Source organism: Anabrus simplex, chromosome 1 (genome assembly GCF_040414725.1).
Source record: "Anabrus simplex isolate iqAnaSimp1 chromosome 1, ASM4041472v1, whole genome shotgun sequence".
NCBI classification, from domain to species: domain Eukaryota; kingdom Metazoa; phylum Arthropoda; class Insecta; order Orthoptera; family Tettigoniidae; genus Anabrus; species Anabrus simplex.
The window spans coordinates 454714570-454729650 of record NC_090265.1 but is presented as its reverse complement, the minus strand read 5'-3'; the positions used below and the strand labels follow the sequence as shown (position 1 = coordinate 454729650).

General features: G+C 39.6%; 1 protein-coding gene across 2 annotated transcripts in view; it reads left to right on the top strand.

Moving 5' to 3' along the window:
- LOC136867255 (uncharacterized) overlaps positions 1-15081 on the top strand; it is a 377978-nt gene that overhangs the window by 301732 nt on the left and 61165 nt on the right. For both annotated transcript variants that reach the window (XM_067144399.2, XM_068225005.1), the window contains exons 4-6: positions 272-358; positions 8628-8696; positions 10543-10665. In XM_067144399.2, the coding sequence (XP_067000500.2) occupies positions 272-358; positions 8628-8696; positions 10543-10665 (279 nt within the window). The remainder of the gene's footprint in view (positions 1-271; positions 359-8627; positions 8697-10542; positions 10666-15081) is intronic.

Below are 15081 nucleotides of genomic sequence, written 5' to 3'. Positions count from 1 at the left end.
AAATCTATTATATTATTACGTTACTTAAATTTTAGGGGCATGGTTTTCTGAAAAATCTATTTACTACATACTGTCTATTTATATAGCCTACTGAGAAAATACTAAGCTTTAATGCCATGCTATGCTCAAAAACTTTGCAAGCTGCTCTACTCATGTCTAGTGTAATTGTATTCTGAGTTAAGCCTTGTGCTGCTGTAGCGACATCTAAATAAAAATCTTACTTACCTAAGTTGGTAATTTATCTCCTATAGATTGTTTCTGTCTCTTTCAGAGCCACGCTGAGCTTGAGCTGGAGAGACTGCGCACCCAGGTCGAGGAGAGAGATAAAGAGATCGCCGCCCTGCGGCAGGCTGCAAAGGTAAGGGCTTTGTTTGTAGCATTTCTAACCCTAAAATAATTCTGATAGATTCCCGTGCTGCTTCTTTTTGCCTTGTTCCTCTCCACCTGTAGATGCCAGTTAAACCGCTCCCATAATACTGTCATACTTGTCAGCCGCAAGAATCAACTAAAGGGTCAAAGGTGCATAGCTTTCTTCAACAATGAGTACACCTGACAGAGTACGGACATTATTATCTGGAATTTATCAGCCAGCAAGAAGAAGATAGGAGGACGAATCCTTTATTGTGTGAATGGGAAGCCTGCCAGTAGATCGAACGCAGTTTACAATATACAGCAAGAGCTGAAATGAAAACATCCTTAAATGTAGATTTCTGGAAAACCTCTTCGTATTTACACCATTATTAAGTTCACACTAAAAGATATACAGTAGCTTCAACCCAATTAGACGAATTCTTGAGGTAAACTTGGATTATTCTTTAATTCGGTGCTCATTTCTTGCTATGCACGTATGTTGTCAGCCTCTCATACGTTTATCTAAGCCCAAAAATTGTCGCTGTTTGATGATTCATACCTTTAAGAACCCGTTATCTGGACCAATTTTGTAATATGGAACTGAGAGTTGGACGTTGAGCAATGGGGAAGAAATGATTAATACAGCGCATCTCAAGATTGCGTGATCAGCAACCATAACGCACAAGTTGAGTTTCAGGCACTGATGAACATTTTAAAGGCTCAATATGTATTGTGACAAGAATTTGAACTCACCAGCCTCCTGTAAAATTAATTACATATAATAATAATAATAATAATAATAATAATAATAATAATAATAATAATAATAATAATTCTTGTTTCGTATAGGCCAGCTAAGGAACACGGCATTCAACTATTACATTTTGGAATCGGCTTTGATGTTTGCCCAGTAGTTGCGCATCCTCAGGCTGTGTTGCTCCTTCCTCTCCTTTGTCCAAAGGGCGCCAGTCTTCTTCGTTGGTAGTCTGTCCTGGAACTCCTTACGTTTAAGTATCTTCCTGAGTGTTGTCCGATCCTTTAAGTTTCCTTCTGTTATTCCCAGTTCCTGTAGATCTTTATCCACTTCCATCAATCATGGTGACTTTGTCTTCCTATTTTGCCAGTAGCTGAGAATCCGGTTGGTCAACCTGGTCGGATGCATCCTATAGATGTGCCCATAGAACGCTAGGCGTCTCTTCCTTGCTACATTCGTTATTCCTTCACAGTACTTGTAGAGCTCTTTGTTAGGCCGTTTTCTATAACTGTCACCTTCCTTGAATGGCCCCAGTATCTTCCTCATTATCTTTCTTTCCTGGATTTCAAGTGTTTCCATAAGTCCCTTCCTGTTGAGTGTTAAACATTCTGAAGCATATAAGGCTTCAGGGCGGATGACTGTACGGTAGTGCTTCATCTTAGTATTACGAGAGAGACACTTTTTATAATAATAATAATAATAATAATGTTTATTTTTGTGTGTCTTCTTTCTAGGACACATTGCAAAATAATGAAAATACAATAGCAATAGATTATATTTATTGAAAAATTCAACTTTTTTGGTGATGGAAAAATAAAACGATAACAAACTCTAAGAACTTAGACCTGCAACTTTAAAAAAGAGGCAAATTATACTTAAGTCAGCACGACATAATACATTTTCGTTTTATTATAAAAATTACACGTCTTTTCTCTTTTAGTTCTAGAAAAAACAGCTGAAGTTACTTGAAAATAAACTGGGCGTAGACTGAATGGGATGATTAACACCTGTAACATAGGTGACACAAGTGTTTAATAATGGTATACACTTAGTTTAGTAGCCTACTTGTTTTTTGTTGGTTTTTTTACATAGTTCTCTTATTTTACAGTAGTGTATGATTATTTGATATAATCATGTAGAGTTGTAGACTGAATCCAAAACCAGATCTATCAGATGTATTTAATTTATTTCTTAGAGGGTAACTTAGGTCCCTTTTTACAATATCCGTTTCATGTATATGTAGGTAAGCAGACAGTGGCTTATTCCCCAGGTCATTGAAAAAAATACCTGATTCACTAAACAGCCCCGTAATGAGAGCGTAGCTACGCTACATCTCATTATGAGGCTCCATATGCAAGTGTTCCAGCCCATATCTGAGCGATAGAGTGAGTCTCGTCATGCGAAACTCGTCACGCTAACATCATACAGTCCAATATCTCATGTATATTTGGTGTTAATGAAATAATAGGTTTCCTGAGTTTGATAAACCAGCTGAATCGGTTTACACTCACAAATTACAGAATCTGAAATCCAGTGGCGTGCGGTGAACACATTCCTTACCCCAGCTACATTTTTTTTAAAAGCAATCGCAACACCACCTCTCTCTCTAAAGCTAACTTTACCGTAAACTAATTCCATAACTAAGTGGAAATATAACGAATAAATAAATAAATAAATAAATAAATAAATAAATAAATAAATAAATAAATAAATAAATAAATAAATAAATAAATAAATAAATAAATAAATAAAATATTGAAGAACGTATTTATTACAACTTATTTGAACAAGAATATCTTCAACCACATGCTCGCACATATTCCCAAATTGTTATTCACGGCAATAACGGTACCATCATAATTTAAGCTGTACCAGATTTTAAAAAAATGTACTTACCGATTTTCACTCCCCGATGCTTCGTAATAGTACAATCATGGTTTTCACATAAATATATGGGGACTACATATTTTATTTAAAAAAGCTTAACCTAAACTGAATGAGAAAAATTTAGCAGGTATTTTACCGTCACCGAAGTTTTACAATGTCACTCGCTTACTGAGCATAGGTACAGTAACGACAAACGAGGGGAAATATTCCTCACGACGTATACCACTGTTATATTCACGAAGTCCGCCTCTGTAGCGTAACGGTTAGTGTTATTAGCTGCCGTCCTCGGAGACCCGGGTTCGATTCCTGGTACTGCCAGAAATTTAAGAATGGCAGGAGGGCTGGTATGTGGTTAGAATGGTACATGCAGCTCACCTCCAGTGGGGGTGTGCCTGAAAAGAGCTGCACCACCTCGGGATGAGGACACAAGTTTACTTAGTCCGACTCGTTGGCTGAATGGTCAGCGTACTGGCCTTCGGTTCAGAGGGTCCCGGGTTCGATTCCCGGCCGGGTCGGGGATTTTAACCTTCATTGGTTAATTCCAATGGCCCGGGGGCTGGCTGTTTGTGCTGTCCTCAACATCCCTGCAACTCACACACCACACAACACTATCCTCCACCACAATAACACGCAGTTACCTACACATGGCAGATGCCGCCCACCCTCATTGGAGGGTCTGCCTTACAAGGGCTGCACTCGGCTAGAAATAGCCATACGAAATTATTATTTTCACGAAGAATGCCAGACAACTAGCGAAAACTTCACCTAATCATCCAAGAGGACCGCTACAAAAATTCACAATATACCATCATTATATGCAAACCCGAAATCCAAAAATAAATTAAATACTTTTATTACAATTGATTTAATAAAATGGCTGTTTCTACTAGCAAGACTATCTGCAAATGGCTCTACTGTTTTTTTCTTATTTTCCTGTTGCCTCTGGTGTGTGTGCTAAACAGTTCGAATGTTGGTTGTTACCAGTAACATGTACCCAAGTTAGCTGCTCCCACGCCGTAAGACGCTGTCAGTCTCGAGCAAGGCCAACAGCTATTATTCCGCCACCCCAAGAGGAGGCGGCTTGAGACTCATTCGTCAACCAAGCGACTTGAATTTCGCTGGGGTAGCTCTCTTTCGCGCCGGTAAAGAAACCCAGCTTGCTGGAGACACCTGGACTGCAGTAAAGCGAACGGGTTATCCAGAGAGCTGCACTTGCCTTGACTTAGCTGTTTTCATTTAGTTTATAAACAACGTTCTAAGGAATAATAAGAAAATGTAAATACCAAATTATTCAGCCCAGCAGCGCTGGGGTAGCTGGGGTTCAATGCTCGCCACTGAGATCATACATATCACTTTCACGGAAAAGCTGCCTCTATGGATCAGTGGTAGAGTATCGGCCTCCAGATCCCAAGAGAGTTAGTTCAAACCCGGCAGAGGTAAGTTAGTCGGATTTTTGAAGGGCGGAGAAAAGTGCATTCGACACTCCATTTCCTATGATGTCTTAATGTAAAAGATCTCTCGTGACACATTCGGTCTTAACCCGACAAAATTAATTAAATCTCAGCCATAAACGTCCAAGAGAGATTCGGTTTATTCTGTTTGCCATCTAGTAGGCCTAGAGTAAAACGGAATTTCGAAATTGATGAGCAGATAACCAGATGGCGTCAAATTAAAATGTCTGCGCACGGTAGCTGAGGTCATACGATTATAAAAAATAAAAAAATTAACGGAAAAGTGTTTGGACATACCAGCTGATAACAAACAATTTCAAAAGGAAGGGGAGGAACCAAACTGATAAACGGAACCTGAAAACCCATACTGAAAATAGAAATACTATAATAAAAGATAACATTCGAAAGTTGGTGCGTATAGACTAAATATGGTATATGAGAAAACCAAATGCCGGGCTGAGTGGCTCAGACGGTTGAGGTACTGGCCTTCTGTCCCCAACTTGCCAGGCTTGATCCTAACTCAGTCCGGTGGTATTTGAAAGTGCTCATATACGTGAGCCTCTTGTCGGTAGATTTACTGGCACGTAAAAGAACTGTGAGGGTCTAAATTATGGCATATCGACGTCTCCGAAAACCGTAAAAAGTAGTTAGTGAGGAGTAAAGCCAATAAAATTATTATTATTATTATTATTGTTGTTGTTGTTGTTGTTGTTGTTGTTGTTGTTGTTGTTGTTGTTATTATTATTATTATTATTATTATTATTATTATTATTATTATTATTATTATTATAAAACCAGAACGTATATTTTCTTCACTTTCTCATTTTTCTCACTATCCTAGTTAATGTAAGCCTATGTCAGATTACAGAATTAAAACTCATATTAATCCTGGTCCAGTGACTCGTAATCAAGCGATTTAAAGTTACTAAACTAGCAATCTTCACTACTTGTATTCCTTCATTATTTTGATTCTTGTTTAATTTATTCTTGTACTTCGTTACCTCATATTTGACGAAGTTTCATGATACTCTACCCCACTGTTTTGCTACGATATTTTAAGAAACAGACATAAATTAAGCTGAAACGATTATTTTGCTCAACCTTGTAGTACTGTATTTTGGTAGCGCCTGAATGTTCTTCGCATAGGCTATCCGCATTACGCAAAGGATTAACAAGTTGCCTGGCATTATACCAACCTGGAGATTTGTACATGCCAACTTTATTGAGATAGTGCTGAAACTGGGTCATTTATTTTCCTCTGTTATTAAATCGGTAGAAGTTTATATCTCAATTACAGAAATACTTCAATTGAAATTTACAGTGGTGTCAAACACTGATTTTTAATTCTTCCTTGAAGAATGTATGAGTCAGTATGGTGCCCGTTGTTCGCAGGAAGGAAGAACACCTCGACCTACAATAAAATTAAACACAAGTATAACCATAAATTTATAGGATTGCACAACTTAACCCGATCCTCTACAGTAACAGTACAGCTGTTATCATGTATTTAAATAAGAGGCGGGCTGATTAATCCTGACGAATTCGATCCCTGCTCAGTCCGATAGTTAGCCTCGTGTCGATAGATTTACTAGCACGTAAAAGCTCCTGCCGGACTACATTTCAGCACCTCGGAGTCCTAGAAAACCGTCAAATTAGTTAATATGACGTAACTATTATTATTATTATTATTATTGTTATTATTATTATTATTATTATTAATACTTAAAACAGAAATTCGTTAGTTACTGTGATTATTGCTTTTTCAAAGATAGCACTGGTATACTAAGGGGTCGCATTACTCGAAGACTACTATATTTCCTAGCGTATACGTTGCTTCTATGAAGTTTGGTATCTTGTTCATAGAATACTCTCTCTAATATTCGATTCGTGTATTTTACTTCTTGATTAATAATAATAATAATAATAATAATAATAATAATAATAATAATAATAATAATAATAATAATAATAATAATAATAATCGAGGTGTCATCACAAAGATCGGGGCTTTCTTTATTTCTCCTTTGTAGTGGTGAAGATGCTGACTAAGAAATACGTTGTAACGCTTTGAGCAGCTTCTTTCTAATCTTCTATTTTATTGGGGTCATTACTTGATATAATCTGACGCAATTTTACGGCAGGATGTCCTTCCTGGCGCCAACCTGTGGGCAAGTAGTATGTAACGCTTTGAGCAATTGTGGATATTCTATTTCTATCCAAAGGAAAGAATTAAAAATAAAAGCCCTCGGAATTCGAATACGAATTCTCATCCCCTAGGATTACCAACGTACAAATGTCGTATTATAACATTAAAAAGCTACAGTTAGAGGTAGAAGTCTAAAAAGAATTTCAAATGTTGCTTCCAACATTCTTAACCGAAAATATAAGTTAATTATCGCATTCTCTGGAGCTTTTTCTATCCCAAGAAACCATATCGTCTTTTTGCCTGCACAAATCACTATGCGGAATATTTTGGATTAGAACTTTGGTCACCGGGCGAGTTGGCCGTGCGGTTAAGGGCGCGCGGCTGTGAGCTTGCATCCTGTAGATAGTGGGTTCGAATCCCACTGTCGTCAGCCCTGAAGCTGGTTTTCCGAGGTTTTCCATTTTCACACCACGCAAATGCTGGGGCTGTACCTTAATTAAGGTCACAACCGCTTCCTTCCAACTCCTAGGCCTTTCCTATCCCATCGTTCCATAAAACCTATCTGTGTCGGTGCGATGTAAAGGCAATAGTATTAGTAGAACTTTGTTCGGTAATGTTCTGTCATCTGAGGTTCAATATTATGTGACAATTGTCAAAGAATTCTCGCTTTTCATAACATAGGTACTGCGGATCAGTATTTCACAAAAATATTGTCATATAGCGGTTTTCGCAGGCCCGATGACGATTATCATTATATTGAGATGAATGAGTCCATCATGTGGATACAGCAATGCCCTCTACACCAGAGTAGCGACAGTACCTCTACTTTATACTGGAGACTCCTGTTAGAGATTTTTTGACAGCTATTTAAACGATATTTTTAAGGATATGTGTAGAAGGGTTGAGTTCTCAGTTCAGAGACGAGGCAGATCCCCTACAGTTCTTCCATCAGCTCCATAGGAAAAGTTACCACTAAGGAGGTATTCTAATGAAATGGAGGGGAATTAGTTTTCCGTTTGTTTCTTCACCAAGCCAGAAGATCTGTAGCACAATACTCTACCAAGCCTTATTCAATGTATACACCAACCGACCTTAAGCGACACTTGCACACCTAGCTGTGCAGGAATAGTACCATCAGAGTCGTTACATACAAGCGTCGCCCGTATCTCAGTTCTTTTCATATATAGCCAAAATCGAAGATCGTACATACAGAATAATGAAAGTAACCAATATGTTCTGGTCCAGTAGCTCTGAAACATTTTATCACTGCCCACATCCCTCTCCAGTCACAGAAGAAAGTTTTATCCTACACCGTCTTTCTATCCTAATTTATTTATCGAGAAAGGTGATTGTTTCAATTGATATCCAATTTTTTTTTAATTTTGTGTTTTTAACTCAAAATTCACGCTGCTTTCCAAATGCTGTCTTGAAGAGACTATGGCCGCTCTCGAACAATCAACGCTGACTCTGGAAGAGGGATTATATTTAGTGTCGGTGAAGAGAATAATTCATTCATTATTTTAAATTCATGATAACTGAAGCTTTTATTTAGAGAAAGCTCTCGTATTTCAATATTAATTTCTTGTGTATTTATAATCTAATTTATTTCGACCAACTTTATTTTTAAATCTGTAGGAAAGTATGCTGCGCCGCCCTTTCCATTATTTCGCCCTCCTCCCGCAAGGATCGGTCCCCACAACTTGAAAACGACTATCCTAGTCCACAGCAGAACTTGAAGGACACGTTAGAAGATTGGATACCCGCTGCTTAGTCGTGTCTTCTGTCCTCAGTCATGGTATTGAATCCCGGCGCAGTCAGTTGATATTTTAAGTGTTTAATTGAGAAAGGTTTAGCTCCTGGCTAACGATTACAAACACAATACTCAAATTTTCAGTTCAAATTAAATAGAAAAGTCCCTCAGTGACTGGTGTTACTTGACACAAAAATGTTTTAGAGATACTACTTCTCTTGAAATATAAATTACATATGTCTTTCAAAAAATAAAGCTGCATTCTAACGATGTGTGTGATTGTTTCAGGTCAAGGATCGTAAACTGGACCAGTTGAACAACAGATGTCGCAAGGAGCAATTGCGTCAGTACTACCGGGTAAGTCTGTATGCCGCATGATTCCTAAATAATGTATTGAAGTTTGTTTCGTACCGTGAATACGCGAATTTATCCAATACAATATCTCCCACTTGTTATGTGTTAAGAAAGCACTAAGTATTGTAAATTCCCTACGTGTACTGTGGATACTGATCATTTTATTTCACACACAAAAATCGATGACTGCAAAGGAGAAATCATTTCAGTAAGTAAGGACGTGAACTCAATTATCAGAAAAGTGAGCGCGAAAAAGAGGAGAATTTGGTTTTTAAGTCCTGGTGCCCTTCACATTTTTATTTTGACATTACCAACACTAACGAATAATTATTCGTTTAATGTATTAGAAGTCGATTCGAATATTCAGTTACCAGTGAAGATTCTTAAATTACAAACGAGTAAAACTTAGATGCAAGTTGTTGAATAGCTGTCTGCAGAGTAATAGTACTTAGGCCTAATGTGAGTCTCTTGGGATTATGCCAGGTGAAACATATTATAGAAAGACCTTTTGGTGCAATATTGCTTATGTATAATCATATAAGCCAGCCGATTCAAAGGCTCGGTGGGCAGGAAAATAGTTCCTTCACCATCCGAAAACTCATCCCTAAGTAGGATGCTCGGCTGCCTTTGGCCCCAAGGAATCATCCTAGTACTCCAAACCCAATTGCCTCTCTTTCTAAATGTCTTGACTTCCTCGCGGAGAATCAAGCCCACGCTCTCCTGGTTGAAATAACCTCGCCTTTACCGTTTCCCCAGGCAGTTCCCATACTATCGTATACTAATGAACAATTATTCGTTTAATGTATTAGAAGTCGATTCGAATATTCAGTTACCAGTGAAGATTCTTAAATTACAAACAACTTTCTGCATAGTAATGGTGCTTAGGCCTAGTATGTGTCTCAAAGACTTTTCTAGGTGATAGTGGCGATTGAACTACGTGGGTAACTTCAATTTCTTTACCTTCAGAATTATTGAGCGTGAATTCTCAGAATGTTCGGAAATTCCTATTAAAAACTCTTAGGGATTGTAGAGGGGATAGAATAGGGATCATTTTGAACAAGGACCATGCCTGGAAACGTACATTTTCTATGCTGTACCGGCATTTGAAGAAGAGAAAATAGATTAATTCTACGCAGAAAAAATGGTACTCTGACGAAATGATTTTTTTCTTTTGACATTGGACATTGTTACTAAATTATTGAATGTTGGTTTGTTTACGAAGAAACACATGACAAAAAGGACATTGGACATTAGTAAATTTTGGTTTGTATAAATGTAATTAATTGAATAACAACTAATTTAATTACTATCGCTTCTTCACAAAGCAGAACCGGGAAATTTACATACTAATGGCGGTACGGTACGGTACGGTACGGTACGGTACGTTTCCAGACATTGCTAATTATTGACAACGATTGGCCAATCAGTGTTTAAAATTATGTTTTACTTAAATAACTGTAATTTTAATCCTTGTTTTCAATTGTACGTGACTGTTAGTGCTGAGATTATTATAATTTTATGCCGAATTCGAACTACTGGGTCTTAAATTTGCATTTTTGAAATTCCACGAGCATTATCTGGGATTAAGATTCATTGACAATGTCATAGGGATATGAAGGACTGATTACAAGCAGCGTGCTAAGATTTGGCAATATCATTTGTAATTATTGTGTAAATTACGATTCTACATTTTAAGAAGGGGAGACCCTGTTATTCTACTGATAATTGTTTCAAAGTGAAAAATCTTAATATTTTATCAACTTCAATACATCATTATAGTCCGAATAGAAATAAGGAGAATTTATGCTGTTAAGATGATAGTGACATATATACGCATATCATGTTACAGTTCATGGAGCTGGAGCCAGTGGTAGAACTGGAGGAGGATTCTGGAGGAGGCGATGAATCGCCGACATCATCCGGACCGCCTTCTCTCTCACCGCCTCCTTACATGGCTGATATCTGGGCTGAGGTAACACATCAATTACATTCCGATAAGTCGAAACATTTTTTTTATTCTAGCCTGATATGGAACCATATGCCAAAGTTGTGACTGATTTCCTCCATGGCACAGCAAAAAAAAACCGACATTGAATCCGACGAGGAGACAAAAAGTGCTCCCAACGACACCTAACTAAGAGAAATGGAAAAGTCTTGGAACAATATTATAATATCAAACATAAGAATAAGGCCAAGTTCGATCGTGAATTTCGACCTGCCTGGTCCCACATCAGCAAACACTTGCAGAGTAAGAAGCCAGTATATCTGATATACAAAGTTCTTCGTGGTATTGGCAGCAAAGGCTTCAACAAGAATTAATGTTTATTATTTCTAGTGTCTCCATAGTTTGAAAATAAAGATATTGTTCCAGATGTACTTGACTTCTCGGACATACATCATAACACAATTTTCCAAGTTACAACACGTAATTTACTCCAACGTGCATATACACGACACTAGTCTGGTATCTAAAATGATCCGAGACATTGGATCGAACACTTCTAATAAAAATCAACAGTTACATAATTTAATGTCAGGGAGGTGTGATCACTTTCGCTAAGCTTATTCTTATGCAGTAAAATCACTGATCTTCTCCTTGAAGAGTATCTGCCCACCAAATTATGCGTCGAATTATGCACTTTAGTATAACCATAACGAATATAAGTATAAATAGTGTTATCACTCCCTCCCTTAGGCGTGGTCGGTAGTGGCTCAGCCGCTGCGAGCGAATCCGGCGATTGCCAAACACGTATTTGCATCCAACGGTAGATAAGTTAGTACACGAGATGTAGGCGTGAAATACGTCCAACCGTTTTTATATCCATGTCAAAATACAAATAAATTGTCTGTATTGTTCCTTGCATGTGCTATCAAGCACAGGGAGAGTTAAGAGATTGTTAAATAATCATTATATAGTTCTGTTCCGTTCCAGGTTGTAGATCAGGATTCAATAAAATATCCAGCGTTAGACATTTTGCATACCACCAAAACAAAATAATTTAATTACTTGAAATATCAATTTATTATTCTTTAGGACAAAGGAAATCCACAGACTTCCATGCTCGGAAATATGTTCACCAACTATCAAACGTAACGGACACCTTCTGATGGTGAGTATTCGAAATTCAGTTCTGTGTTTAATCCCTTGCATACATTTGTAATTTAAGTAAGCAAGCTCCTTTAAAAGTGTTTCCCAGTTCAACAAAGACCAATATTGCTGTAAAATAAACAAAGCTACACTGCTGTGCAAAACTCAAGGACGAGATAGATAAAGCACCATAACATATCAACTGCTCGAGAGAAATGAATGAAAGAGCGGTAACATGTTGCCAGAAGTCTCTCATGCGTACATAGAAACCTGGCGTGAGGTCAGCGCAACTATAGTGCCAAAAGGGCCTGACCACAAAAAACGGGACAAGACAGTGTCAGTCAATCAGCGAGCTGTTACAGTGCACTGAGGTGGATTTTTTCATTACAACATGGCCCCATTTGGATGACTTCACACGGGAAAGAATCCTCGGGAAAGTGAAAGGCGAAGTGTGACGAGTGTAGCTCAGGAGTTGGGTATTACTCACAGTACTATTTCAGCGTGCATTGAGAGTATGCCTAACCACAGGTACTGCCGCCCGAAGGAGTGGAGGACGGGGGCGGGGGTCGAGCACGGTCAACTACAGCAACAGATGACCGCTTCATTGTACAACAGGCAAGAAGATACTCACATCAAACAGCGGGTGCAATCTCACGCCGTTGCGACTGCTCAGGAATGGTCTGTTTACCCGACGACCATTACGTTGCGTTCCGTTGATACCCGCGGCAACGTTTGCGATGGTGCCAGTAGCATCAGGTCTGCGCCGACAAGGAGTGATGTCGCGTGCTCTTCTCAGATGAGAGCAGACTCAGTCTGAGTAGTGATTCTAGACATACGCTCACCTGGCGAGAGGTGGGAATACGTAATGCATCCAGTTGAATTATCTTTGAACGGGGTAAAATCACCGGTCAACGTTATTGTGACAGCGTACTCCTTCCCCATGTACGTCTTTTTAGGGGTCGGGCCTGACTTCATTTTTATGGATAACAATGCACGACCGCAACGAACATCGCAGGTGGAGGAGCTCTTGAAATTAGAGGATATTTGGCGAATGGACTGGTCTGCCCGTTCCCCCGACTTAAATCCCATCGAGCACGTGTGGGATACGTTGGATAGATGTATTGTGGCACGTACATATGCACCAACGACCATCCAGCATTTGTCAACCGCGCTAGTGGGGGTATGGAACGCCTTACCACAAGAACTCCTTACCAATCTTGTGGCCAGCATGGGAACACTTTGCAGAGCATGCGCCGCTGTCCGTGATGATCACACACCTTTTTAAGAACCATGTCCCTTCTTTTGTGATATCCAGGGGACCATCATGAGTCGCAGTGACTTACGTGTAATTTATTGTCTCTGTATAAGTGTCCTTTCTGTTCGTCTCATCGCATATTCTTATCAGTTGCCTAACGTACAATACTGTAGCAGTTCTTCCTATGTGTGGTTAAAGTTTCATCGAGCTATGTTACTTGGTAGTGACACAACATGCGAAAGTTTTGCATAGCAGTGTATCTACTGGCTCTACCTGAAGTTCATTGATACTCCAGGCCATCCCCCCGTGGTGAAGCTGCAGGAAGGGAAGGGTTGTTCGCTCGCTCACTCGGGCTTTCATTCCCCACCCTGAAGGGGTGAGGCGGGCCACCTATAGGGTGTCTCCCTCTTCCTGGCCAGGGGATTGGACGGAGTTGTTTTGGATTGGCGGAAGAGGGAGACGGGGAAGGGGTTTGTTGTGGTAGACTGGATATAGTTGTGCAACCACTTGTTTTTTGGCTAAGGAGTGCATTTCTCATGGAAAGGGGCATCCGGTGATAAATATCACACCAACGTATAGAAATAAGGATTTCGCCCGATCTTCACCTTTCTGTCTCACAATCTTAAGAATGAATTTCTTCACCGAACTTTTATAAAATCTGTACAGTAGGTCAAACTGCTGCGACACCAAATTTAGCTGATTAAACAGTCTCATGCCCGACGTTTGGTTATCCTGGACACAAGTATTGTTAAAACAAAACCTATTCTCACAATATATATATACCTTAGGAATGTAACTTATTTTAAAATAGAATAGCTTGCTTGTCCGCTTCTGTGGTGTAGTGGTTAGTGTGATTAGCTGCCACCCCCGGAGGCCGGGTTCGATTCCCGGCTCTGCCACGAAATTTGAAAAAAGTGGTACGAGGGCTGGAACGGGGTCTTACTCAGCCTCGGGAGGTCAACTGAGTAGAGGTGGGTTCGATTCCCACCTCAGCCATCCTGGAAGTGGTTTTCCGTGGTTTCCCACTTCTCCTCCAGGCAAATGCCGGGATGGTACCTAACTTAAGGCCACGGCTGCTTCGTTCCCACTTCCTTGTCTATCCCTTCCAACCTCCCATCCCCCCACAAGGCCCCTGTTCAGCGTAGCAGGTGAGGCCGCCTGGGCGAGGTACTGGTCATCCTCCCCAGTTGTATCCCCGACCCAGAGTCTGTAGCTCCAGGACACTGCCCTTGAGGTGATAGAGGTAAGACCCCTCGCTGAGTCCGAGGGAAAAACTGACCCTGGAGGGAAAACAGATTACGATACGATAGCTTGCTTATCTTGTTCGAGTAGTTCTGAACCAGTCACTGTCCGTAATTTCCATTTTCCAATGTATTCCTTTCTCGAAGGCTTTCAGTGAAATGTAGGGGTGATGGGAAATGTTTATTACGTCTTCTTGATGATGAAGTTCATATATTTGATATTTAAGCGTTTAGAGTGTTGTGTTTAAGTACAAGAACAGTTAGCAGTGAGATGTAGTATGACTGATAAGTCTCTGTAGACTACACTAGCGCCGCGTAGTGGTGGCGCGCTTAAACTCAAAGAGTTACGACAGTAGTTCTACTTTTTCTGATACAACTTTCAGTTTCTTCTATGATGACCGGCACTCTGCGGTTCAGGTCGTGTGCGCACTAGCATCAATATGTGACGTCATTCACTGGAACCATTAAGAATCAATGAGTTGTATACTCTTGAACAGAGAGGTTGGCATTCGGTCACCTAACGTTTATAATGTTAAACTGTTTCGGGTGAATGTGTTACAAATAAGTACTTAATAATATAGTGCAGAAGTACAGGCAGTGGAAGGATAGAATATGAAATGTCCAGTTTTACACAAACAATTGAGGGATTTCATTTACATGCTTGCACGTTTAATTCAAGGATAAAGCACCTGCTAGTGGTACAGTATGTACCGGTACCAGTGTGATCACCGAGCACCTATAGCTTGAAGCAGAACTCTGAATTCGTGAGGCGGTGGGCTGTTCTGAGAATGGTTTTCCATGGTT